The sequence below is a fragment of the Charadrius vociferus genome, unplaced genomic scaffold (assembly GCF_000708025.1).
Source record: "Charadrius vociferus isolate BGI_N301 unplaced genomic scaffold, ASM70802v2 scaffold883, whole genome shotgun sequence".
Classification (NCBI taxonomy): Eukaryota; Metazoa; Chordata; class Aves; order Charadriiformes; family Charadriidae; genus Charadrius; species Charadrius vociferus.
Window position 1 is genome coordinate 1,033,396 of NW_009647740.1, and position 26,088 is coordinate 1,059,483.

Below are 26,088 nucleotides of genomic sequence, written 5' to 3' on the forward strand. Positions count from 1 at the left end.
GCAGATCTTGGTCATTCTCTGCATCTCCTTTCCCCAGGTCCCTGCCAAACCTTCTTGGCTGAGCCATTCCCAGACCTCCCTTGCAGGAGAGTGCCTTGACAGGTTGGTCTCCCTGCTCTTGCTTCCCCAGATTGTTTCTAGTCCTGTTCCTTCTTATGTGGCAAGTTCCACGGTCTAAGTCAGTCCCAGCCCTGTTTCCACTCCCATGGTCCCTATTCAAATAGTCTGCCAACTCCCTATACCTACAGGTGCCCATCAGTCCATTCCTCTTCCTGCTCCAAACTCCATACTGTCTGGACATCAGTGAGGGCAATGAATGCCCCTCAGAACAGAGACCAAACAGGTTCCTGCTTGCAGTCAGAACCTTCCATGGAGCATTCAGAAGAAACAGTCAGAAAATGCCAGCCTTTGTCCAGGTTCCCTGCCTGCAGCAAGCTCAACTATGCTGTGCCACTGGGATATAGATAATCTGGTCAGACGTATCAGTGCACACTTCTAAGAAAATGTCTCCAGAGATCTAAGCCTCCTTAAAATCAAAGAAAATACTACTGACAATGTGTAAACCACAAATTTTCAGCACTGTAATTTGCCTAGGTTTTCACCAGGTTGGCAAAGGACATGTTCCTGGCCCAACAATCAGTTCCTTCTCTGAGGTATGGAGATTTACCACGACGAGATCATCAGGACTTGTAGTGTAGGAAACCCTCCCAAGCTTTTCCCCATGTTTCACTTCAAAAAATGAGAGAAAAGAAAAAAAAAGAGGCATGTCAGTATGACAAAAAAAAAATAATCCAGTCCACATGATCCCCCATCTAGCAATATTGAAAGTGGTATAATGGCAACTTTCAGGCAACTAACAGGATGGGCTACCAGCTCAGCATTTAATAACAATAACAGTTATAATAATAGAAACAACACAGCTGGGGAAGTCAGGATTTCACCTCAGAACTGCCATATACCATCTGTTATTACCAGAGAAAGACTACGTCATGACAAAACAGTAACTTTAAATCCCAGTCCTACAAATGATGCAGTATTCTGAAATTCTGCAGGAGAAAGGGTACTCACAGCATCAGTCTGACTGCAAGTTCAGCACCCTGATACTGACTTGTAATCTCCCTTTGCATGCTATTTTCAGACATTCAAAAATTGCTGAATTTGTTAGTAAAGTTTATCCTATGTGGTAGATTGCTAGAATCTCCTGCTCTTCTGGTGGATATTACAAGATGGCATGCACAGCCATTTGCTAATATTACGAATCTCTGGTTTTGCACAAAAAAGTAAATAAGTAAAAACATGTTTAGTAAGTAAGTATACACCTAAGCAAATGTTTTCAGGGAGAACTAGAATTTTTTTATGCTGTTTCTTTGCATTGTTCATTTGAAAATCTGAAAATAAAAATCTGCAGATAATTTTTTCCTGTGTTTTGTCTAAGTCTTCTCTGATGGGAATCTACTGTCCTTTTCTTAAACTGAGTGAAATCAGTGATAAACTTCCCACTGATCTTGCTCTGGGCTTTGGATCAGGACGCAGGCTTCAGTAATAGGGGACACCCCATTCAACCTTCAGATTTAATGCTTTGGCAGAAGTAGCTGGTGAGAAGCTGTCTGCAGGAAAGAAGTTTTTATGAGAATGCTGAAAGGTTGAGTGTGTGCCTGTGTGCTAAAATCAGGCTTACAAAATCTATCTCATAGCATAACTATAGAGATAGACTGGTACACAGAAGATCCTGTTGAAATATTTAAGGTTTACAGTAGATCCTTTAGAATAAAACTCTGGACATAAGCATTAAAAGCCAATAGGAAACATTAAAATTCAAGATTCTTGTGAACTTCACGTTCGTGGGTTTCCCTAAAATCTTCTGCATGGCATCAAAATAAGAAAGAAGGAGTGAGAAGGGGGGAAATAGCATGGTATAAGTAGGACAGAGTGCCGAAGGACGTGCTCCAAAGGCCACTTGAGTCAATGGCTGTGTTTACCAGAGGATTTGGTTCATACCCTGAATTTCGTATCCAGAATCTGCACAAAAGACGAAGGGGTGATTGTAATACCAATTTGCGGAGAAGAGTCTGCTCTGTGCAACCTCATTTTAGTACATCTGGAATGAAGGGGACTTACAGTTCTGCTCTATGGCAAGGAGCGTGTGGCAGGACCCTGTCCACAGCCCATCCCCGCAACACACAGGGTCTTTCAGCTTGAATATTTCAAGGAAATGATGAAACACGTAAGTACACACGGACACATATATAAGCATTGTTACATAAACAGAAAAAATACCTTAATCTGTATTTCTTTGACTCCAATATTTCAGTTTCAGAGCCCTATCTGTTCTGTTCATTCCCATTTGTAAAGTTTTGGAACCTAATAACAGTGCTGTTTGGTGCAGCTGAAGGTCAACTGACTAGATCAGGACGAGGCAGCATAAGATCCAAAGACTGCTTTTAGACCTCTTAAAATTCAATCATCTGTGGTATCATACTTCCTTAGCAAACATTAAAAAAAGGAAAGCACTAATCCTTCCACATGCATATAGACATACATATTTACGCATACGTGCACGTACACACAGAGGAAGAGTGAGACAAATCAATGTAAGGTCTTTTAACCTAATGCCCCTTTACATCTCTCTGGCACTGTAAAGAGTCCTTAAAAAGGGAAGATACACAATTCATATTCATGTTAAGGCCATCTCCGTACTGATGAGAAGTGTATAGGGGCCCTAGAGTAACAGAACCAGCCCAATGGTACCCACTGCCACGCTTCCTTTTCACTTTTTACAGATATTTGCATTACAAATGAGATTCCTTAATTACAGGTTGCATTCTAAATAAAGCATGGTTACAAATATTAAACTGTAGAGAAGCGATGGCTGACATATTGGAACAAGACCTTACGGGTAGATTCTGATACAGCCAGACTGTGAGGGACAGGCTCACACTAAGCCACTGCTTCTTCCACAACAGGTCTCAGGGCCTTCAGCGCTTAAGTAATTCTCTCTGATTATAAAACCAGCAGTGCTATTCTAACATTTTGTCCACTGAGGCACAGTGCAGAGAAGCACAGGCAGCTGAAGAAGCACTTTTTATGCATATACAATACCTAGCCTAAAAAGAGCCCAATTGTGTTTTGGGGCTGCTAGACTCAATTCAGAGAAGAAAGGAAAAATAATAGCTATTAAGATAAATCAAACAGCCATTCCTACGTTATACATACTTGACTTTGCAGAAATTATAGCCTTTTATGTAACATATATGCTTAGGAATCCTAATGGAAACGTATAGCTGCATTTTGTCAGACTACAGGTCCATCTAGCATTCCGTTCCAGCTGTGAGCTGGCTGCCTAGAGAGGAGTGTAAAAGCAGGGCCAGTGTACAGCAATGCTTCCTCAGAATGTTCATCTAGTCCTCAACTTGTGGTCCAAGGACTTTCTGCACCAAAGCTTAACAGCTCTTGATTGATTTTCTTTCCACGAAGAGTCAGTTTTTGAGCGTATGTATATTTTTAGCAACATTACCTCCTGCTCAAAGCTTCATTACATCGTGGGTGAAATGTCTATCTTCGTTTTGAACCTGCTACTTGCTATTTCCACTTCATGCTGCTTAGTTCTTGTACTGGGAAGAATGACAAACAGTGGCTCCTCGCTCATGTTACAAGATGCTCTGCTTCTGAAGATTATCTTGTGATAGATCATGGGAATGTACTGTATTTTAATAGGACACATGTGCCACTGTATGTACTACAGCAGACAGAGAGTGACAGAAAGAGTGGTTTTCGTGATAATCCTATTCTTAGGGTCTCATAACTTGAAAGCTGAAACTTGCTCTCCGTATTTTACAATAAAAAGGACATAGTAAAGTTTAGAGTGGGGCTTACATCATGGGTAACTAATAAAAAACAATGTCTTCTTCTAAGTGGCTACTCTTAAGCTATGTAAAGTTAGATTTTTTTCCTGTATCTGATTGTTCTGATAGAAGGCTGTTAACTTTTTGGTGTCTCTTGGCAAGTTAGGACTCATGTCTAGCTCATTCTTTTCCAGTATCTTTTTTTTTTTTTATTTATAAATGGAAGAATGAGTTACATTTCTTTTTCAGACACAAGCCATACCATATACCATATTGCGTTCTACTTGTCTTGAATAAGAAACAGGCTTGAGCAGTTAGTCATTTCCAGTGTCTGTCAACTAGATACAAGTTCAGTAAAACGAGCCATTTTAAACTTTCAGGACTGCCATTTTCAGCAGCAAGAACTTGCATTCACTGTGCACTGCTCCCCAGCAACTTGTCGTCTAGAATAAATCTGTTTATTAAGGATTTATAGAGCCTGGAAAATATAGCAACAAGTCTGTGACTGCATTCATGCTCTTCGAACCCACACAACATATTGTGAACTCAGTATAATTTTAACCTGCATTCCTAAAAGTGTGATGAAGGTGTGTTTTGTTCTGTTACCTTTTTTTTTTTCTAATGTCTCACTCCCCTTTTCTCTTCCTATCCTAGCCTCTACTCCATCTATTGTATCTTGATGTCTCTGACTGTCAGACTCTTAGTGGTCTTTTATCACATTCACTTCCCTTGATTATCTAAAAGGCTCTCACTCTTGCAGAGGATTTTCTTTCTCCATGTGCTTTTGCTCTCACTGTGCACTCGCTTTCTCTCTCTCTCATTCCTGCTTCAGTATCCCCCAGTTAATGTTTATCTCCAGTTTCTCATTGTTCCCCACTCCTTTCAGAAGACAGTGAGATGGTCAAATAAGTACCTGGGAAGCCATGCCTTGGGCTAAAATATATCTATCCAATCTCTGAGTGCTATAGTTAAAAAATTGGGAACGGCATCTCCTGTGGTCATTTTATCTGCAGACTAAATGGAAACACTACAAGCCTCAACAATGCTATTGATTGCCAATTACCTCTTAACTGCTAATGTGTACATGATACTGGCTTTCCTTTATTGATTTTTATATAGAGAATGTTGTGTATTTCAGAATTACTTTTTTTTTTTTTCTTGAAGATAACATAAAATGTTACAGATTCCTTTTTATTCCTTTCAGGTGACGTATCCAAAATTGATACTTGGTCTAGAAATCTCCAGAGACCGTATTATACACAATGAGTTCATATACATCTGTGTATAAATGTTTCCGTTAATAGTTTTTTACATTGGAACTATATGTACTAAGGCACACACAAACAAGAACATCTGTATGTAAACACCCTTGATTTCAACCATTTTCAAAGGATTTGCTTCATCTGAAAGGTTCTGATTGCAAATTTTATGCAGATACGCATAAATGCTGCTGTGTTTGTGTAGGGGCAGTGCAGAAAAAAAAACGCACAGTCTCACAGCCTATGTGTACCTTGAAGTATTAACTCATTCAGCAGTTTGCAGTATGGCAAAAACTCACAGACTTAAATCCAGCAGTCTTGATATTCTCGCTTCTTCTTCATTATTTGAACACTAATATCTACCAGTCAAAATTGACATCAGTGTATGCTGAACAAACACACAGCAAGAAACAAGCCCTTCCCCTGGAAAGTTTTAGGAGTAAGGGTAAGATTTGCAAAATTGTCTAATGGAATTAAGAGCCTAAATCCTCATTTTCAGTTTGTGATCTCACCTTTATTGGGGATTTTTAAAAGGCAAGGCAGGCAAAAAAAGCAACAAAAAACAGGGGAAAGGCAGGATTAATACGACAGTGTTACAGGCAAGGAACTGAAGCACAGAGAGATTAAATGATTTCCACAGCTTCACTCTTGGAATCTGAGCACTGACCTCAATTCTCCTGCATCCCTCTGCACTGCACTACCCATATCACCAACTCTCCAAGTTTTCACGTAGCCTGTGCCTTGTATGAAACACCCTTTAAATCTTCAAGCCCCAGACATCCCACTTACATTTTCACTGTTAACATCTGCCTCGCTGGGGCAACCAAAGAGTTCCCGTCTCAGCAAATTCCCATCATATTCCAGAAATGTCAGGTAGAGGTTGCGGAAAAACTCCACGTGCTTGTTTTTCACTCGCAGCTTCTTTGGGGAGTTCCAGTGAATCACCTCAGAGAGGAAAAAAAGAGAAAACACATGCTGCTGTTAGAATACAGATTTGCTTTATTTGCTGTTTTTATGTGTGTGCATTTTGCTGCTCTCTTAAAAAAGAAAAAACAAAACATCCCCAAACTACACAGCTTTCCTTCTGTCTTTTTATCAGGAAGACTTCACCATGTCTTTCACAAGTAACTCCATACTCTACAGGCGATGTGCTTTGAAACTCCTCCATAGGATAACCTGCACATTTGAGTTGGTGTGCTGTTCTAGTTTGTGATGCAGCACCTCGTAAATGCTGGCACAACTCTAATCCCAGATCCGATAGGTTACGGACTCCGTTGAAGAAGGTGGCAGGACGAGAGAAACAGGGATGTAGGTATTAAACATTAATCTCAGATTTCCACATGACTGTTTCAGCTAATGAAATTGATTCACTGTTTCAGGCCAGACAGACTCTTCTCTGGTTAGGTACTGAGAAGAAAGAGCTTGAAATTAATTCCTATACCCATTTACACCCTTCAAAAAGGACTGAATTTAATCTGACTTCCTTTTCGCCATCGCTTCATTTAAACAAGACTGATCTCAGTTGTGTTAAACAACACAGTGATGCAGCACAATGCTTCACCCTTTGAATTCCAATTTCTAGGAGGTATTTAGCCTCTGCTAATGGGAGATGACTCTCACACTGGTCTAGATTTAAATGTAATGCTGACATAAAGGGCCTGATTCTCGTTTACATCAAGGTAACTTTGCACTGCTGCCAGTGTGAACGAGAATGGGGCCCTAAGGAAAAACTAAGAGGGAGCCAACAGTGGCTTGCAGGAATGATTTCATTTTATAGAGGCTATATTTTAGGCATAAGGAAAAAAACACCAAATGCTTTGTATTCAGTTTTATTCCTGTGGCGTCTAAAGAGATTTAAAAAAAAAAGTCTCCCTTGGGAACATTTCCAAGCTAGGAGTTCTGGAGGTTCTCTGAATCCATTAAGTTAATTGCGTGAAGGCACCGTGTCACTCACACACAGCCACAGAGCTACAACACCAGCTGCTGAGCCGGTCGCACGGTAAGCTTTGCTCTGAACATTGCATTTGTGGGAGGGAACGCACAGAGCTGAAGCGCAGCACATAGAACAGAAGCAGCCCAGAGCAGATGAACGAGGTTCCCTCGGTGTCAGCAACACAACTCCACAGGAACAGGGAGCCCCCTAAAATCATGCTAACTGTTGCCGTACGAGTGGACTAGAGGAGGAAAGAGCAGGACGTAGCCTGAATTCTTCCTGTACTAACTTCAGCAAACAACATAGTCTCTCCACTGAGTATTTATACTGCCATAAAAGCTATGGCAGTCTCCTCTACATACCCAAACACCTATGAAAACATCTCCTGATAGGGAAAGCTTTATCCCTCCCTCGGATCACTGCTGAGGCAACTAGTATGTCAGCAAGCCATACATGCAGTTACAGAAAAGCAGCTATAGGGAAAAAGGATCATTTCAGAAATTGGTAAATCACTTTTTCCAGTTATAGGAACACTTTAAATCAAGATCATGATGCATGTACATACTGTATAAATCTGGGAAATTATTTGGACAAAAATACTTGGTGTAGACATTTTTCCCAGGTAATGCTGCATTCTTTGCTGGTTTTACATTTGTCCAGATGTTCGGAAGTGTAGCTTAACTGTGCAATAACATGTTGCTGCAACGGGTGCTGAAAATATAGAATGTGTGCTGAAAATACCAAACATCACGGAAAAAAAGGAGCTTTAGATAGGTTAGGACATAAACTTCAGATGACAGATTTCCTCCACCGAAAAATGGATCTTCAGAATCTCCTTTCTTTGAAAAGAACCTGACATATTTCATGAAGCAAAAGGCATGAAATGCATGCAAAAAAATCTCAATGATTGAATTCTACCTCAGGGAAACAGGCACATGTAACAGAAGCATAGGGCTGAAGGAACCTAAAAGGCTGCTTAACAGTTTTACAGGGTACTAGTATGCACTTTTACAAGCAGGCGTAGAATAGCAGCTGTCTCCTGGTAACTCGCATGCACTTAAAAGTGGATCAAAAGAAGCTGAGAAGCTGGCAAATGGGACAAAAAATACACGCTGAAAAAAATCTTTTGTGTGTTCTCCCTGCTACTCCTACACTTCATGTGAGTTTCCTTCTGGATGTCTTCATGAGCATCCTAACCCCTTGCTGAGCACTCCGACCACTCACCCTGGGGACCGTAAGCACAGAAATGGCTAATGATGACAATCTCAGAACCTGTTACAGGACAGGCTCCCCGGTGCTGCAGGAACTTCCCATCAGCACACACTATGTCACATCACAGCCAAGTATGGGTGTTGATGCCTCTACCCAGTTGTGTGGGGGATGATGTCAAAGCGAGACAACTGCAGTTGTCACTGTAGAGGCTCTTTGCTGCTGTGCTTCAAAATCTGTTGTGTGTGTAAAAGCCGGTAAGTGTCAAGGGCTTAGCTGGTGGTTCAGATCTGATCAGATTTGAAACGTGTCAGGATGCTGCATGTGTACAGATGTCAGGGGAGCCTGGAGTGAACTGAAGAAAGCTGAATGGAGCTGATGACTGTCCAGAAAAGCTCATTTTTTAATCAAGAAAGACAGCACACGCCAACGCAGCTAAAGAACATCAAGGAACCATGCAACCATCTGGATGACCTGAGGTAGAAAAACTACAAAACAGGTCTGGCAAAAAAGCGGGCTGCTTTTCAAATGTAGCATGATTAGATAAATATTATGTGATATATGAAAGCATAAAAAAGAAAAAGTTTCAAAACCTAGCAAGACCCTTAACCATTGACATACAGCACTACATCCAAAGACTGTATTCTTTTTTTTGCTGTCAGCCCACAAATTCACCTTCAGTTCTGACTGTAGCTGCCTGATTTGGTCTATTGCACCATCAGTCACAGCAGAAGTTGTGGAGGCCAAGGCATCCTTGCATAGGCTGTCACGGGCATCAGTGAGGTACACGATGAAGACAATGGGCTGCACAGATAAAGCTATGGCCATTACATTAGAAACTTTATTGTGGGCAACAGTGAACTAATTGGAGAAAAAAAAAAACAACCAACAGTTGGAAAGAGACTACAGGGAAATCAGAAAGAAAAAAAAAAGTCCAACTCAGATTCCACTTTATTTGCAGACTGAGCAAGTGTTATCTCAACATTAAAGAGAGAAAGTGAATGTAGAAACTAAAAATCTCATTACTACAACATCCCCTTTCCAAGACTGAATAGCATCGTAATACTGTGTTTATTTCTTCTTCTATTTACCCTCCTAGTTTCTAATCTATTCCAAAGCTCTGTTGGCATAAGAGGAAACTGCAGCTAGAACATACAAAATTCCAGTGTCATTATCTGGGTGGACACCTGAGGAACAGTGCTAGCCTTCAGGCTGTCCCATGGATCCTTCCCACTCTTGATCAAGGCCTCCTGAGAACTAAGAAAAATACGCTCCTTAATCTTCATTTAGCAATTTAAGTACTGAAAGATCAGAACTTAAAATTCCACATCTATTTAACACTTGGTTAGTCGTCATTAAGCAACTTGGCACTATCTACATTTCTGTTAATACCTTCCTAGTTAATCAGCAACCGTTACCATTCACTGATTACGCTCAGCCACCCTCCTGGAATACTTCCATACACTTGTGACCTAGTGAAACACGTTAAATGCACTGATAGTTCCCATTTATTCACCAGGTTCTGACCCAAAGCACTCAAACGATGACACAGTTGGAGTCTCGTTAGACTGGCAAAAGTATCTGAGACGGAAGGTAACAGAGGATGTTATATGCTAGTGGAGTGTAGGAGAGGGCTCTAAGCTCAGTTATCTGCATGGAAACGCACTGAAAACAAAAATCCCAGCAAACCTCCTTACATTTCCAGCTGCATTGTTCTCTCTGGGGAGATGAAATATTTCGAATCTGATGTTCAAACCACTGAACAATAAGCTTATTTTTATAGGTGCCTTTATCCATTTTTTCCCTGGAGCATCTTCATCTTTCTACTCCGAAAGAAGTATTTGGCCAAATGTTTCCTTAGCCATAATCCCTTCCTTTTTTTTTTTACCCAAAGACACATCTTGATGATTTGCCACTCTGCTTCAGCCCTTATGACATCAGACAATACAGGGTATCCTAGATACCTATATACCTCCTTTGCAGGCTGAGGGGGTAAAAAGGCAAGAATAAATTAAGCCCAGATTTAAGCCTAAAGAAGTTTAATTCCACAAAGTATTGAACAGATATTCTTAATTAAGCCCATGAGCACTTCACAATTTAGATAAATAAGTAAAAGTGGTATTTTGTAGATGGGGAGCTTTTCCGCTTAAAAACTAGACTCCTTGTTTAGACAACCAGATAGTTCCCACTGAAATCAATAGGAGTTAAATGTTCAGCAAATCTACATAGCAAAGCCATCTATATATGCCATTTTAATGCCATCTCAATAGACTTTTTTTCAGGCACAGGTTATTGAAAAGTTTAAATATGCCCCAAGTCACACTGCAAGCAATAAGCAAACACCACGTGTACCTTGATTAGAGATGTCTAGAAACTTTGTTTTTAAACTGTGTTTCATCAGAAATGAATGGTTTAATAAAAGAACCAATTTCATCCGAAAGGATCAAATACTTCACAAAAATGTCACCAGGGAGGTTTCAGAGTGGTATTTCTGAACTATGTAAGTGGAAGAGACTCACTTTGGAGTTGCCAGCAACCCAGAGGTCCAGACACTGCTTTTGGATGTGGGATTCAAATCTTTGCCTGGCCTGATTTGGTGCCCATGGTCCCAGGGATTACTTTACCCCTCAGCTTACTGCTTATGCTGTAAGGCAGTATGCTGACAGACTGTCCCTGTCTTGTATTTTTCACCAAAGTTCTCAGTTTTTCCTCAAAAGGATTTGCAGCTTTCCTTCAACTCCTGTTTAACGAGAGGCCTTCTGACTGAGAAAAACACCCCTAAAACCACGTCTGTAATACCACAGTGCTCCCTTTTGGGCAGAGTGGAAGCACCCTACTGACAGCGACGTTCATTCCAGGGAGGGGTCTATGTTTCACTCTTTTGAGCCCTTACTCCTCTCAATGTAGCTCTTGCTTGGGTGGCATCAAAAGGTGCAAGGCAGCAGTATGCCAGAGCTGCTGCAGATCAGCTCTGAGGCGCTTGGAGAGCTCAGGGACGGGAATAGAAAGAGGTACAATAGGTCATGTTCGAGGCAGATCTGAAATGATGTATTCGGGTTATGGACAAGAAGCTGTTTAAACTTTTGTAAGCAATCTCAAAAAGTCGTTCTAGTGTGGAGGACATTCCCAGACAGGACACAGTGAATCACAAAACACAGTTTCAGAATGGGGAATTTATGAGGTTAGTTATTTATCTACCTGCTAATTTAGCATCAGCTGTGTTCAAAACTAGTTTGAAAAGCCATCAACAGGATTGGAAGCATTTTCCTATTTTGAGGTGGGGGGGAAAATTCTAATAATTTGATACATTCCCATTGAAGACTCCAGCATCTGATTTTTGTGATTGTGAATTACCAGATTCTCTGTGTGTAAATAGGATCTGTATCCTTGACAACCAGACTTCTCTTCATGACTGACTCATTCAGTGAGGTCACGATTCATTGTCAGAGGCATCACAACTCATTACCTTCCTTCATAGGATTTTTCTTGCCATTTGGTTTGTGCCAAATCATAGTAATTGAGATTTCCTTACAGTCAGGAACAAACTATTAACCAAAAAAGGAAAGCAAACACAGGGCCCAACCTAGCAAAAGTAATGCATAAATGAACCTCAATTCCAAGCAGATCCCCACAGGCTTCGAAGCTCAGCAAGGCTCGGTCCTACAGCACACATTCTTGCCCACTGACATTACAGGCTACTGGGGACCATGTGAGGAGCTGAGATAAGCAAGATAGTCATTCTGTGTAGGCATCCACTGTCTATTAGCACTTCTACATCTTTTGGCCGGTCTTCAGTAACAAGTCCTGAGAGTTTCTCCAAGGTGTAACAAATGCCATGCAAAAATAAACACCTCTGGCCTTTAGAGACTACAGTTGGCTCACTTGGCAAAAAGAATTAAAGGGCATCTGCTTCCTCTTAGCTCACTCTTGTTTTCTATTAAAACAAGTACCCTCGGGGTGGGGAAAGGAAGATTTCTGTAAGTGTAACTGTTTACGTAAGTTTTGGTTCCATACGCCACAGACAGCAGAACAAAGCCCATAGATGTCAGTCTGGTTGTGTACAGTGTGGCCTCTAGCACTACGTAGTATGACACAGTAGGTTAAGTAATCATTTAGACAAATAAAAGTAATAAAGTAGTCTTATTTTGATGTTGCTTTAGATGGATATAAAATTAGTGGCCACTAACAATGCCGAACTTGTTTATAAATATTTATGTTCTTCTTACGCCTTTTCCAAAAGATCCCCATATGCAAATCCTTCCAAATTTGTATATGCTGCTCAGCTGTAGCAATAAAGGAGTCAAACATCTGACCTTCTCTAATATAAGATAGTACCAAAACAAAATTTTCAATAAAATGGATAGAGATGCAACTTAACCAGGACTATACAGAGAAAAAAGTGATTAGAATCCTCTTCAGGCAATACAAAATATTCAAGAGCTCCACAGGCCTGCAAAAAGTATGCTGGACATCCTATGTTTTCATGAATGTGAATAAAGCAGCGAAGAGGTGTGTACATATATACATACACACACTCACACCTGAACAGCAGCCAGCCCTGGGGTCTAAGTTTATTTAACACGATGTTCTGTGTAAGAGATGACAAACCCTGAAGTCCCACGGACTTTGAGGCCAGATGGAATTAAATCAGTGCCTTTTCAGCTTGACATGAGGAATGTAATTTGATTTGACTGAGGAATACTTGACTGGCCCACCTTTACCTTGGAATTCAGATCTCCCCCTGCATTTCCTTCTTTCCTATGCTATCCTTCTTAATCCTCCAGTACAAACTTCACAATCTGTCTTTCTCTCTCTCTTACCCTGGAGGTTTCTCTTATCTTGTTTCTTATTCCAGTCTTACCACGAAATACAGGAGGTGCCAAATATGTTGTGTAATACCATTTATATTAAATGTCATGGAACTGACTAACTTTGGTGATTTTAAGAGCATATTTTCTAACTTGGGCTAATGACATTTTTGCTTTTTTGAGAGGACCACATACCAAACCAGCTGGTTTCTTTTCAGAACTAGAATTTTGCTAATTTTCATAATGCAAATTCACAACTTAAATTGGTTTATGCTTTTTTTTTTAAATTGTTTGAAGAATTTTAAACAGTGCTGCCTGAGGGCCAGTTCTTTAACTGCTGAATATGGGAAGAGCTTTATTGAAACCAGGGGGCTTATGTGCACTAGATAAGGCTCTGGCTTCTCCTTCAAAGCTAAGAATTTCAGCCCCAATTCAGTATTTAGGGGATAATTTCAGCAGTGTGAATAAGTCCAGTTCAGCTGAAAGCCTAAAGTTGTATAGCAACACTTAAAGCACTTTAGGGTTAGCCTGTCTGCCCATCAGCTGTCTTACTATAAGGGTATTGTTTTCTGTAGGAAATTGCTCATGTGTCTGCACCCCTTGTTGAATGAAATACCTCAGACCAGAAAGCCAGTGGAGGATACTATGGATCGTAGACTTCATTGCCTGTGCTGTAATGGAGGTGACTGTGATACAATATAAAGTAATGAACAACCAAGCCTAAGCTATCCTTGTAAACAAATCTGTTAATCAACAATGAAGAACGGATTCTATTTATTTTTAAGATTCTTCTACTAAATGCTTACTTGTAGGTGTTACATATGAGCTAGATGGGGATTAGTCAATACAGTCACTGGAGCCTAAAAAGTGATTTTCCTGATTAGTTGTCAGATGACTACTCTGAGGTGAGCTTAACCAGTCTCCAAAACCACTCATGGGGAGCACAATTTAGTTGCCTAAATACAGTTGTATAGCAACACTTAAAGCACCTTAGAGTTAGCCTGTCTGCCCATCAGCTGCCTTACTATAAGGGTATTGTTTTCTGTAGGTCTGTGTTGTATCTGCCAGTCCAATCCGGATATCTAAGAGTATCTATGGTGACTTAAACTGTGTTTAGGCAATTGAACCAAGCCCTAGATCCTCAGATATCCTTCAGGATCTTTTTCTCATGCAAATGTATGTGTCTTAACCTTGTGCCGAATCCAATCTGACTGTCTCAGTGGATTATATGAATTAACATCAGCCTCTAATTCACAGAAAAATACTGTGATATCTCCCAGGAAGGAGGTGTATTTTTTTTTAAATTCATCTTTTAGAAAACATTTTCCTTGCTATGACATCTCTCCTTTTGTTTCAGGCCTTGCAATTGCTGTCCTACACGATTCTCAACATGAGCACAGAACTAAAATCTCTACCAGCACTTTGTTATAAGGCATAAAACCATGATGCTTTTGAATTCTTGCGTTGATCCTGCCCTACAAACTTCTATCATAAAACATTTAGTGTTTTTAACTTTAAAAGCTGTCGTCTATGGACCATACCTGAACAGTTGCTTGTGAATACTTTATGTATGAAATTCAAGCAATACTGGCCAGCTTTGACAGGGCAGTTAACTCATGTAGTAGATCTGTCTTTTGCGAAGTGCAGCTTTTGAAATCAGCGTGTCAAGGATGATTGATTTTCTGTATTCACTGAGTATCTGGTGTTCATATTGAACACTCCTGCTGTTACTCTACAAATTGTTACAAGGGAAAATTTGGTTAGATTTAGGAAAAATATCGCACCATGAGGGTGGTCATACTCCGGAAGAGGGGCCAGGGAGGTTGTGGAATCTCAGTCTTTGGAGACTTGACACTCAACTGCACAAGGCGCTGAGCAACCTGATCTAAGTTGGTCCTGCTTTGAGTGGGGTTTGGATGGTCTCCAGAGGTCCCTTACAACCTCTTCTATGGTTCTGTGTTCCCCCCCCCCTCCATTTACTAAAGCATTCTCAAAACATAAATTATGTATATGAAACAACTGAATTTTAAAATGAATCGCCAAAACCTACCTTACCTAATATTTACTGTGTTCTGATGCCACTAGTCTGCTCTGATGAATATACTGCCAGCCAGTTTTATTCTACGTTGGGCAGTAGCTCAATCAGCTTCAATTCTGAATTCTCTGCATGCTACATTTGAGTCTGGCCTTTCAAAATGACCACAGCACAATTGATGTTAATTTACCCATATCTGTTCAAATCCATCCTGCTTTTATATTCTACTTGACAATGGAGAAAAATATGCTATTAAACTGATACTATAGCTTTATTTTATTAAATTAATAGGTTTCTACTCAGCCTTTTTTTCCAGGGCAAATCCTGGGAAAATGAGTGGCAGTGTGGCTGGGTTAAGTGTATGCAAAGGCTAAATATAAAGCGTGCAAGGTCTTTAAATTTTGGTTAATGTATTTCTAGCAAGAACCCACAAAACCCTCTTTGTGAATTTCACTCCATTAAATGATGTTGACTAAAGAGTTTCAAACTTGTCCAGTACAAAAGAAAAAGGTTTTGTATTCTTTGGCTAGGAAGAGCTAAGAACGAGGATAGCAAGAGGAACTCAGCAGTAAGGTGTAGTGGCATAGGTGAGAGGCACAGAATGTAAGAAGGTGAAGTACTTCTCTAGCACCTTGCCACACCACAAAGCAGCATCCATCTTTGACTTTTCTAGCAGTCAAAATGTACAAAGCCGAAGTCATATTTGCTTCCCCTGCCTGGGTGTCCTCATAAACTGTATGTTTTAGCTTCCCCCCTACTTAAGCCACTTCATCTTTCTGTCACAGTGGAGTTCTGTATTCTCTGGCGCAAAGGACACCACCCATCCAACCTCCTGTAAAACATACCTTCAGGTCAGACACATCTCTGTAGCATTGCTCGGAACGGGTGTGATCAGACAGCTGCACATTCCAGAAACATGGGAGCTGGTAGACAAGGAAGGGATTTTGTTTGATGACTGCATTGAAGATGTCCTAACAGACAAAACCAGAGAAACAGTTGGATATGTTGTTTCTACAGTGAGGTGATCCCAACCCCTCCCTGAGCTGACTGTCCTTCTCCCCCTCAAAGGTAGAAACGTAAATGGTTATGCGAGCTGAACTCTGCAAACCTTGCTTCGTAATTCTGTTTCCATAGAGGATGCTATCAATCTAAGGGGTCATGTGTAGATCTGAACAAGAGGAGCAGGCTCTCTTGACACGCAGAGCTAATGACTCCAGCAAAGTTTTCAAAACATGTATCTTGTACTGCTGGCAAGAGATGTGGTTCCAATTCTAGTCACCAGGGAGTGTAATATGCGGTAAATGACAAACTGCCTGCTGTTAGTAAGTACTGCATCACTTTTCAATAAAGAGGATGAAAGTGATCCTGGCAGTTGTGCTGCTTCAAGGTAGATTACTATGTGGGAGTGTAGCTAGGACTTTATTGTTGCAACAAGTATTCTAGGTATTTCATAGAAAGCGCATGTAGGACAGATCTGCAGAGCAGCCTACACCATGAGGGACAGAACGTGTTCTGCCTCTATGCAGCCATCCACTTGGAGAAGTAAGTTACAAGGACAGTCTTGTGGTTAAGGTATTAGGGTAAGACATAACCAACCTTGGTCTACTCTGCAAAACTCTGCCCCATTAGACAACAACTCAGGACCTGACTGAAAACACGATGAAGTTGCAAGAATCATTTTAATGAACTTCAGTAGCTTTTGGATTAACCCGCAAGGATACTGTACACAAGTGCAAATATGTATGTGCACAGTAAGCAGCGTGCTTCCTTAATGGTGACTGGTCATAAGCCAGATGTAGCTCAGAAGCAGAAGAAATATCTAAATATGATGCTCTATTGAGTTAATACACTCAAGCTGTTGAGCAAAACTTAGCGGTTTGGGTCCAGTACTATATTAACAGGGTTTCTGGATTTAAAACCGAGAGCTGGCAGGAAACACAGAGAGAGTAAATATGCATATCTGTGTATAGGCACGGTATTTCTTCTCTTAGCCTCAGTTTCCCATCTGGGGCAGGGAGACAGTAGCGCTTTTGTCTTCACAGGGGTGTTGTGGCAAGGAATACATTGAAAGACTGCAAGGACTCATCTGCCAGAAACAGTAAAGAAATATTTGAAGGCTTTTAAAACTAAAGTCTGCTTAGACAATAACCAGTAGGAAAAGACATAGTATATTTGGACTTCTAGTGTCTGGAGAGTTTTATGTTAAAGAAAGGAGGACAGAAAATTAAAGGACAGAAAACCCCTTTTGTCTATCTTATGAATCATCTGTGCAGAGGAGGTAAAAATGTCAGTGCAGTAAGAGAAACGTCATGAGTAAATCTCCATTCCTCTCTTCCACATTTTCCCCAGAATGATTCAACAAATGGTGACTACAGGCACAATATCTTTCCCCTGCCTTTTCCTACATCTCATTCCCTTTCCCTTTCTTACTTTCTTCAATCCACCGAGTAGCGGTTATACCACTTGTTTGCAATGTCCTACTCACCTGGTCAGCCAGTGAAGTGGACAGCATGCTCATTAACTCCCGCTCTGCCGTGAGTCTCCACATCTGCTCCCATTTCATCTTCCGTAACTTATCAAGAAGCAGCAAGATAACACCTGAAGGAAAACACAGTGCAAAGAACAAGAGAAGCCATGAAGTCACATGCCAGTCAAGGCTCATCATGTCTATGTGCTGACTCAGCAATTAAAACAAGGATATGAGCTGAGATCTATCAATGGAAACTACAGTCCTTACCCTGTGCTACCAACAAGAGGCTGACTAAAAAAAACTTCAGGTTTCAAGATGCCACTAAGAGCAAGATTTCCTGAACCCCTGAGGCTGCAGAGAAGATGTGGAGAGATGGCACACAGATGAATGCTGGGTTATACAGGCCTGCAGGAAGGCTAAAGTAGCCAAAGAAGGGTGAAACTGGGAAGAAGAGAAGCAAGAGAAGGGTGTTGTATTTCTAGTAGTCTCCTTAACTGATAAAGCTTGATTTCATTATGACATGATTAGCACTGGGATTATTCCTTACAAAATGAACCAACACAGGTGATTCACATGGTGGAGGTGAACTCCATCCAAAGGCCATTATCATTCCGATCAGAATGAGACAGTATCCTATGAGAAAGAAAGAGGGAACATCCTAACGCTCAGAAGTGACCCTCCCCACTCCTTTTTCTGAAAAGCTCCAGGCTCCAAGAGGATATTCTGTCGCCACTTTCTACTAGGGAAAGGGTAGAGACAATCCTGATCTAGTATGACTCCATTTCTGCCATCTTCACACTGAGCAGAGATCTGCTTCTTCCAAAATCCCACTGTTAAAATGCATTTCTATCTGGCTTGAAATCAAGATTATGCTGAGATGAAGAATTTTGTCACTCATATAAAAAATGTTTTACTCAATGTGTGTGGGGTGAATCTGGCCCTTAATACTTACTGCACAGGATGCAAAACATAGACTGCATAAGATGAAATTGCATCCCTTACTCCACTTAGTAAGAAGTTAATCACCTGACACACCTGATTGCAATCACTGAAACTTCTCTGAATAACAGATTATCAGTACTGGTTACAACCTAGCCTTTGAGAGTGCCCACCATTAAGGCAGCTGGTGTTCATAAAGCAAGAGCCTCAGATCAGAAAGTTACAGTCAAAGGAGGAAAAGAGGTATCTCAACCTAAATTGTTATTCCTCAGTTGCTTTTTATCCGGACAAAATCCCTAGTGTAGAAGAAGGGAAAACAGCAGAAGCAATGAAGCTGGATTGAAGTATCAGCAAAACCTTTCCTACAGGGTCTTAGAAAATTTTACTTGAAAAATTAATTTGGAAAGACTTAGATAAGAGCACTGTCATGGGGAATGAACGCAAACTGAAGGACCATGAAGGAAGAGTACCGATAAACAGCAGCCTAGCGGGTTGACAAGAAGTACCTGGTAAGAGCAATGATAGGTTCTGTGTTGTTTCACATCTTCATTAGTGGAAGGGGGAAGTGAACAGAATAATAATGACATCTGCAAGTGACATTAAACTTTAAGAGGTCTTACAAAAAAAATATCATGGCAACTGTTGAGAAATATAACAGCTACACAGAAGAATACGAAATGGCAGAAAGAAGGCACTGGGAAAAGCTGCCTGAGGGAGTCTAAGATAATAAAAGTATAAGTAGTGAGGATAAGAAAGGAAATATAGTCTGAATACTTAAGAAAAATTCTCCTAAAACCGTTGTGGTGAAATAACCTAAAATCTAAACCTAAAAATGGCTTTATTTCATGTGTGGTTAAAAATCAGACTACACAAAGATTACAAAATATACCTGGAACAATCCTGCACTGGTCGGGAGAAAACAAAGGCGGTTCCAGTTCATTCCTATCTTCAGTTTCTATGACATGTCAAATTTCTTTCTAGTAAAACCTGTCACTGCCATGAATAAAAAGAAAACCTCTTCTGGCAGTGAATTTTGTGGCCTGTTTCAGTTCTGTTTTCCATTTCAGTCCACCTGGTTCCAAAGGATGCTGGAACCTGTACTTGGAGGGATCCCCTTTCATCTTCAGTCAACCTTTCTGCTTCCAGCTGTTGGATTGGAAAGGGACGTATTGTCACAACATGCTACAATGTATTTCTGCCAGTGTGTTTGTCTTCTCTCCAGCATAACCAAAGCCTATTTGGTGTGTGTAGTGTGTGTGTATTTGTTTCTAAGAGAGCCACTGTGCATTGTCTGAAATTCTAGATCACTGTGAAGCAGGTACCTTGTGCTGCAGCCATAAACTGGGTGGGATAAGCCCCTCTCTGGCAGTGGATTTATTCCAGCTGGCAAGAACTGTCAGCTTGGTTTCAATAGTGAAATACAACTGAGAAGATTCTTTATTAAGAAAAATAAAGATTCAGTTAACTGGAATGTAATAGTTTTTATAATTTATAGAAAATACAACATTTTTTCTTAATTTCTTTAAGCCTCCAGTCTGAGGAGGAAAAGGAGAAAGGTTTTAATATGTGTGGTATTCTCCAATTTTTTTGTCTTTGACCCTTATGCTAGCAGCAGATTATGGCACCACAGCTAAAGAGATGATGTCCTGAGGGGCTATCTTGGTAGCAGCTGAGAGTAAAAGAGGCAGACGGGATGGAAAAACTGGAATATATATAAGAAAGGAAGTATTAAATTATGATGCAATCATGGCTATTGAAAATATTCACAAGCTTTTAACATTCCATTGTCCAGACTAATTTCGATGCGATTTCTATTTTAATTCACCTACAGGCTTGCGTTTAACACCTTTGTACAGCCTCTGTTCAGGGCTTCTTGCACTGTGGTATTCTAATTTACTGCTGCTGTAAAAATAACTACTGGAGAATATTTATAGCAAGTTTAAATATTTACTCATTAGTATTAGTGAGAATAGGAGATTTCTACTAAGAGGAGAATTTGATACTATTCATCTAATTAATGTTATTTAGTGCAAAAGCAAAGCAAAAGCATGTGTGTTGGGAACTTTTAAATAGTTCACGCAGAGGAAAAACTACCTTTTCCTCAAAACGAAGCACTCCAGTTTTACTTCTGTATTGTTCTGTTGCCAAAAGCAAACACAACAAATGAACTAACTCCAATCTGCGCAATTAGTTTGCAGGCAAAGTGCCTGAAATAAGGAAAGGGGAATATTTGCCTCAGGAGCCCCTTCTCTCAGAGTCAAATTGACTGAAATCTCCGACTGCATTCAAGATGACATACAGCTGAACATAAGGGGAAAAGGGACTTACTCTCAGCTGCTGTGCTGGGGGAGGAAGAGACTGGAGAAAAAAAAATAATCAAAGGAATATTTTATGAACATCTGGCCGCAGGCAGTGGGACTTCGCATCTTTTGATGAGTGCAGCATTTTCCTGCCCTAACCTATGTGAGAAAAACAAAGGGAAAGCTTGGCAGCAAATAACCAAAAAGAGGAAAGTGGCAACCCAAATGTCTCCCGAGTATTAAACAAATTATGATCAGCCACAGAACACCCTGTTTTCCTTATCCCGAGGAACAGTTCAGGCATATACAGAGATGCAAACATCTCAAAGAGCTCTTGGAAAAACAGTGTTTTATCACTAAACCTGTGGAACGCATCTTAGTCTAGTTTTCACTGGAATGGCATTTTCTCCCCCTGCTTGGTGAGATTTTGCTTGAACTATCAAAATCTGACAGATTCTGAATTGCTTAAACAAACAAACAAGCAAAGGAGTTTCTAACAAATGTAATTTCAGGACACATATGCAAAACAAAACAAACAAAAAGGAATTTGGTGAATAGGTTAGAGAAAACGGGGCAAAAAAATCTGAATTAATATACTTGGACTAAAACATTTAATTTGGGAAATACTGCAAGGTTTTTTTGGCACATTTTTAAAATGAACTTGTTCTAAAATAGTATTTTTCACTTCAAAACTGTTCCAAATTAAAAATCTTATTGGAAAGGGTTACATGCCCTGAAAAGGAAAATAAATGTTTCATTTTGGGTCTAACAAAACTCTGGGGATCACCTGAATGTTTTGTCCTTTGTCCTTTTTTTGATTCAATCCAAATCGAATTTTTTGTCTTTCCAATGTTTTGACTAAGCAATGGTTTCAGTAGATGCTTCATCTCAGCAAAACAGTTTGGTTTTTTTATTAATCCACTCCAAAACAAAGTATTTCATTTCATTTTTCTGAATTGTAAATTGAAAGTTTGCAGAAACATCGGCAATTTCCCTTGGAATGCTACCAAGCATCCTGATCTCTTGCTTCAGGAACACAGACTTTTACTTTTCCCAAAATTCAGAGAGGAATATATAATAGAGCTGGAAGTAATAAACAACACTTTAAGAATCACTTACCAAAGTTATAGGGAAATTGGACAAGCTCTCAAACTCAATCAATTTATTACAATGGCCCTTTTAAGTTGGCTGAAAAAATAATCAGTGCTGTGGGGGAAAAAAATGTAGCTACTAAGAGATCATTTTCTGTAAGCACTACCTCGCCTGCTTCTTTCAGGTAGAATAGGATGCTTTTGTTGAGGTAATGCCATATTATGTGAGCAGCATCTCAGAGCCCATCCTTGTCAAGTTTTAAAAAATTCTTCTTGTAACTAAGCCTACAACAGTGAACCACATAGACAGATAGCAAGTAGATACCACTACAATATCTGAGAAGGGCAAGCAAGACACTCTTCAAAAGATGTTATAAAGCAATACTGAGTTTTGAAAAAATTACTGGGATTTTACAATATCCAACCAGCGTACCAAAGATCACAGACCAAACCACCGAGTCTTAGATGCTCTAAGAAATAATCTTGAATAGGGCTGGCATTAAGGAGATTTGCTACAATAAATAACTGACCCAGAGATTTAAGGCAGTACAAATAACAGTAAGATACCACGTTTTGTGAAATAGATTTGGCACCAAAAAGTTGAGTTCAGTTTTAGGTGCTACGGAAGGGGCTTGTAACTCTGCTATCGCAGGAGAAGTGCCATGATAGTGCTGACTGCTTAGTACCCTAGCAAACACTTACTTACACATGTTCTTTTAATTCCAGTTTATTGTACCTGAAATCAATGGAAGTGGACACAGTATGTAATGCTAGGAATGCGAGTATGCCTTTGCTAGATCAGGGCCCAAATGACCAACTAGTTTTGCTAAGGAGTGCATTTGAAATCTACTGCACCACACCTCCACGCCACTGATTGTGGCCTCTGCTCTCCACCCATAGTATCAAGAGCAAACCGAAAAACACAAATATATGGCTGACAGGGATTAAAAAATTGAATTAAAGCTTCAATTCCACTACAAGCCACTGCATGCATTCTTAAATCTTCATTTTAAGTCGTTGTGTGGATGAAAATCACTGCATTTATTTCACTTCATTTATAGACCATCTATCTAACTGCTGCTCATAATTTGACTAGCTGTATCATTAGTATAACAAAACCATAGTTTATGTCTATAGCTGTTAACAGTATGACCAAAGGGCTGTCATTCTAACACATTTTTGGAGTATCCTGATACATTATTTAACTATGAACTCACATGCACCAGCCTTTTTCTCTAAAAAAAGCTTTTCACAATGTAAAAAACCCTAATAAAAACTAGCAGGGATGCACAATGTGTTAATTGAGAATAAACGATGACTCCACATTTGAACTTTTCTCCGAGAAAACAGAACAAGGCTGAGAATCTGTTTTGAAATGGAAAGTGGGTGTCCCTCCGGGCACAGTGACAGAATGCAATAGACCTTGTTTCCTCAGCACATGTATTGAAAGTGAAGCTGTGATAGAGTGCATTTTGAAATGTAGTGCACTCACTCTGCTGGGAGCCTGGTTCCTCTTGGAGCATTATAAACATTTTGTTTACACTTCCTGATGACCATTTAATGAAATGGAACACTTTTATTTTCTTTGTTCTCCTCTTCCAAAGTATGCTGCTTCCCCTTAGGCAGAGTTAAGATGAAGGATATACTCAAGCATGATTCTAACTTCTTATAGAGCTACTGACTGTAGCTCAGAATTTCCTGATTTTCTAATTGTTTCTTTATTGTTTAGATTGCTATTCTTCCTGAGCAATTTGAAAAAAAAATATATGCTTTGCATCTTCTCTTTAATGACTTCCATTTCTGGGTGAGTTTCTCCAACTTTCTTAAAGCCCCAAAGGCTGCTACAGAAAAATGTCCTTGATTCAGGAGTCTAAAAGGTCTAGAGGAGAGGAGTCATGAGCCATAAGACTTTTAGGAAGTCTACTCTGCTACTTGAAGACCATCCTGCCAAGTAATGCCCTCCCCTCCTGTCTTCCAGAGTCTTGTGAAGAGAAGTAACAATTCTACAGGTCTCTTGGAGGTCAGCAAAGAAAAACCATTTCTAGCCCTTGAGGAGCTGGCCTTCTCTTAAATAGATCCCAAGCAGTGCAAAGTCATACACTTTTCTGCTCAGATTGCTGATAAAGTTTTCCTAAATCCTATAATAGAAGACAACATGGCTGGCAAAAAGATAAATATTAGCAAAACCAGAAAGGGAAGCTAGAGTTCTTCCCAGCTGCTCTACTTGCCTTGGGCATGAAGGAAGACAGTAAGGATAGTAACCTTTCTTGAATCCCCGTGTTTCCTGAACTCTGTGCAAAGAGTTGTAGAAGATGAAAACCATCTGTGAAGAAGCTCCTTACACAGGTTTTAAAAAGCTCCTCAGTTTTCTTGTAGCCTTTGCACTCTGTGACCCTTGTGAGCATATAGGGTACACAGATCACATTTTAAAGGCAGTGGAAAGCAAATATTCCAGGGACGTCTCAGTTGGTGAATGAGGGAGATGATGGCTTCCAAGGGGGCAACATCCCCCCCCTGCCTCCCCGAGGCAAATCATTACATTCTCTTGAAATTTAAAAGATCAGGAAAGCTTTTTCTCAGAAAAACTCCAGAAGTTTTAAACCTCAGACAACACATCCTAACTCCACACCAACAAAGGGAGAGAGGAGGGAGGTTTCAGCTTCTATACACTGTAGCACAATGGCAATGAGCAATCTAAATTAAGCAGAGGAGAGCTGTCTCAAAGATGAGTCTCACATCACTGCCATGCACAAGTATCACCAATGGCTACTCAGCATGCATCTCTGTACATGTCTGGAAGTCACGATGGAGGCACCAAAAGTTTACAATAATGAAAAGATGGTCAGGTACATATCAGGTCAGATACACTTTATTTTAAAGCACTTTGATATGCAAGACAAAAAATAAAAAAAGACATGGGGGAAATGTGGAAAATTTCTACAAAGTTTTAAAGAACTTTTCCTCTCTTCAACACTAAAAATGCTGTAAGTTCTTACACGGCAGGTTATCTGTGATTTCATTTGCCTGGGTGCTTAGGGGACTTCAGTTGAGACAAAAACAAAGCCTCAGTTAAATACGTATTTAAGTGATAAAGTCAGAAAGGATAATTTTTAGCTCTTGCATAACAGAGGCCATAGGATTTTTCAAAATCAATTTGTGCTTTAACTAGAGCATAACTTCTAGAGAAACATTCAGTCTTGATTTAAAAATTTACAATAATGGATAATCTATCACAGACTTTGGTAAGTTATTCCAATGCATAATTATCCTGATGAAGGATACTTCCCTTATTTCTAATTTGAACATGCCTTTGAACTTGCATTTGATCTTTCTGAACCTTTGCTAAATTGGCAAGCCCTCTATTAAGAAATGTTATTTTCTCCTGCAGATATTAATAAGCTATGATCAAACTATCCCTTGACTTGCTCCCAGATAAGCTCCTGGAGCCATTTTTCCCAACTTTCTGGGAAATTTTCGAGTATTTCATTTGAACTCTGTTAGCTTGTAAGTACTCATCTTTGACCTGTGGAGATTAGACCTGGACAAGTAGCTAAATCTACATTTTAAAATATATCCGTTCCAAGAAGTGATCACTAGCACCCAGACCAAGAACTACAGAGCGGTTGTACACACTCTCTTCAGGGTCTAGCTCTTTACTGAACAGGCTGGTCACATTTATACTACATAGTACTTGTCTTTGAGGACCTAGTTTGTCTTTCTTCAGTTTTTAGACATAAAAATGACTTTGTTTGCATTTCTCAGTATCCAACATTATGAGACAGCTGTGTTACAATTTTCTAGACTGGAGAATTTTTAGCATGGAACTGAGGGTCTATGTTGTGTGCACTGGAGAATGTCACCAGGGCATGTGGTAATATTACAGAGTGTGAAGTCTTCTGATGCAGTGATGAAGGACTGGAAAGAGGTGCCAAACAGAGTGTAGTTCTATCCATGCTACCTTCCAGAAATACCTCCTGGAGTGAACTATCAACAATTTACACTCTTTTTTTTTTTTTTTTGACAAAAGACAGGTTGCTTCCTGAGAAATACAGGGTACCAACTCATTTCTGTGCCCTGTGGATGATCAAGGAGCCAAGAGCAAAGAATTAATTAGGGAGCTAAGTTATCTGACAGTGTAGACTTCCAGTATGTCAGGACTAAAAAGTCTACACCCAATACAAAAGAAATGTATCTCCTGTTCT

The 26,088-nt window shown here is 40.0% G+C and overlaps 1 protein-coding gene across 1 annotated transcript in view; it reads right to left on the reverse strand.

The window, feature by feature from the left end:
- LARGE (like-glycosyltransferase) overlaps positions 1 to 26,088 on the reverse strand; it is a 201,806-nt gene that overhangs the window by 26,875 nt on the left and 148,843 nt on the right. The window contains exons 7-9 of the mRNA XM_009881984.1: positions 17,572 to 17,684; positions 15,932 to 16,057; positions 5,891 to 6,046 (exon numbers count right to left, since the gene is read on the reverse strand). Of these exons, the coding sequence (XP_009880286.1) occupies positions 5,891 to 6,046; positions 15,932 to 16,057; positions 17,572 to 17,684 (395 nt within the window). The remainder of the gene's footprint in view (positions 1 to 5,890; positions 6,047 to 15,931; positions 16,058 to 17,571; positions 17,685 to 26,088) is intronic.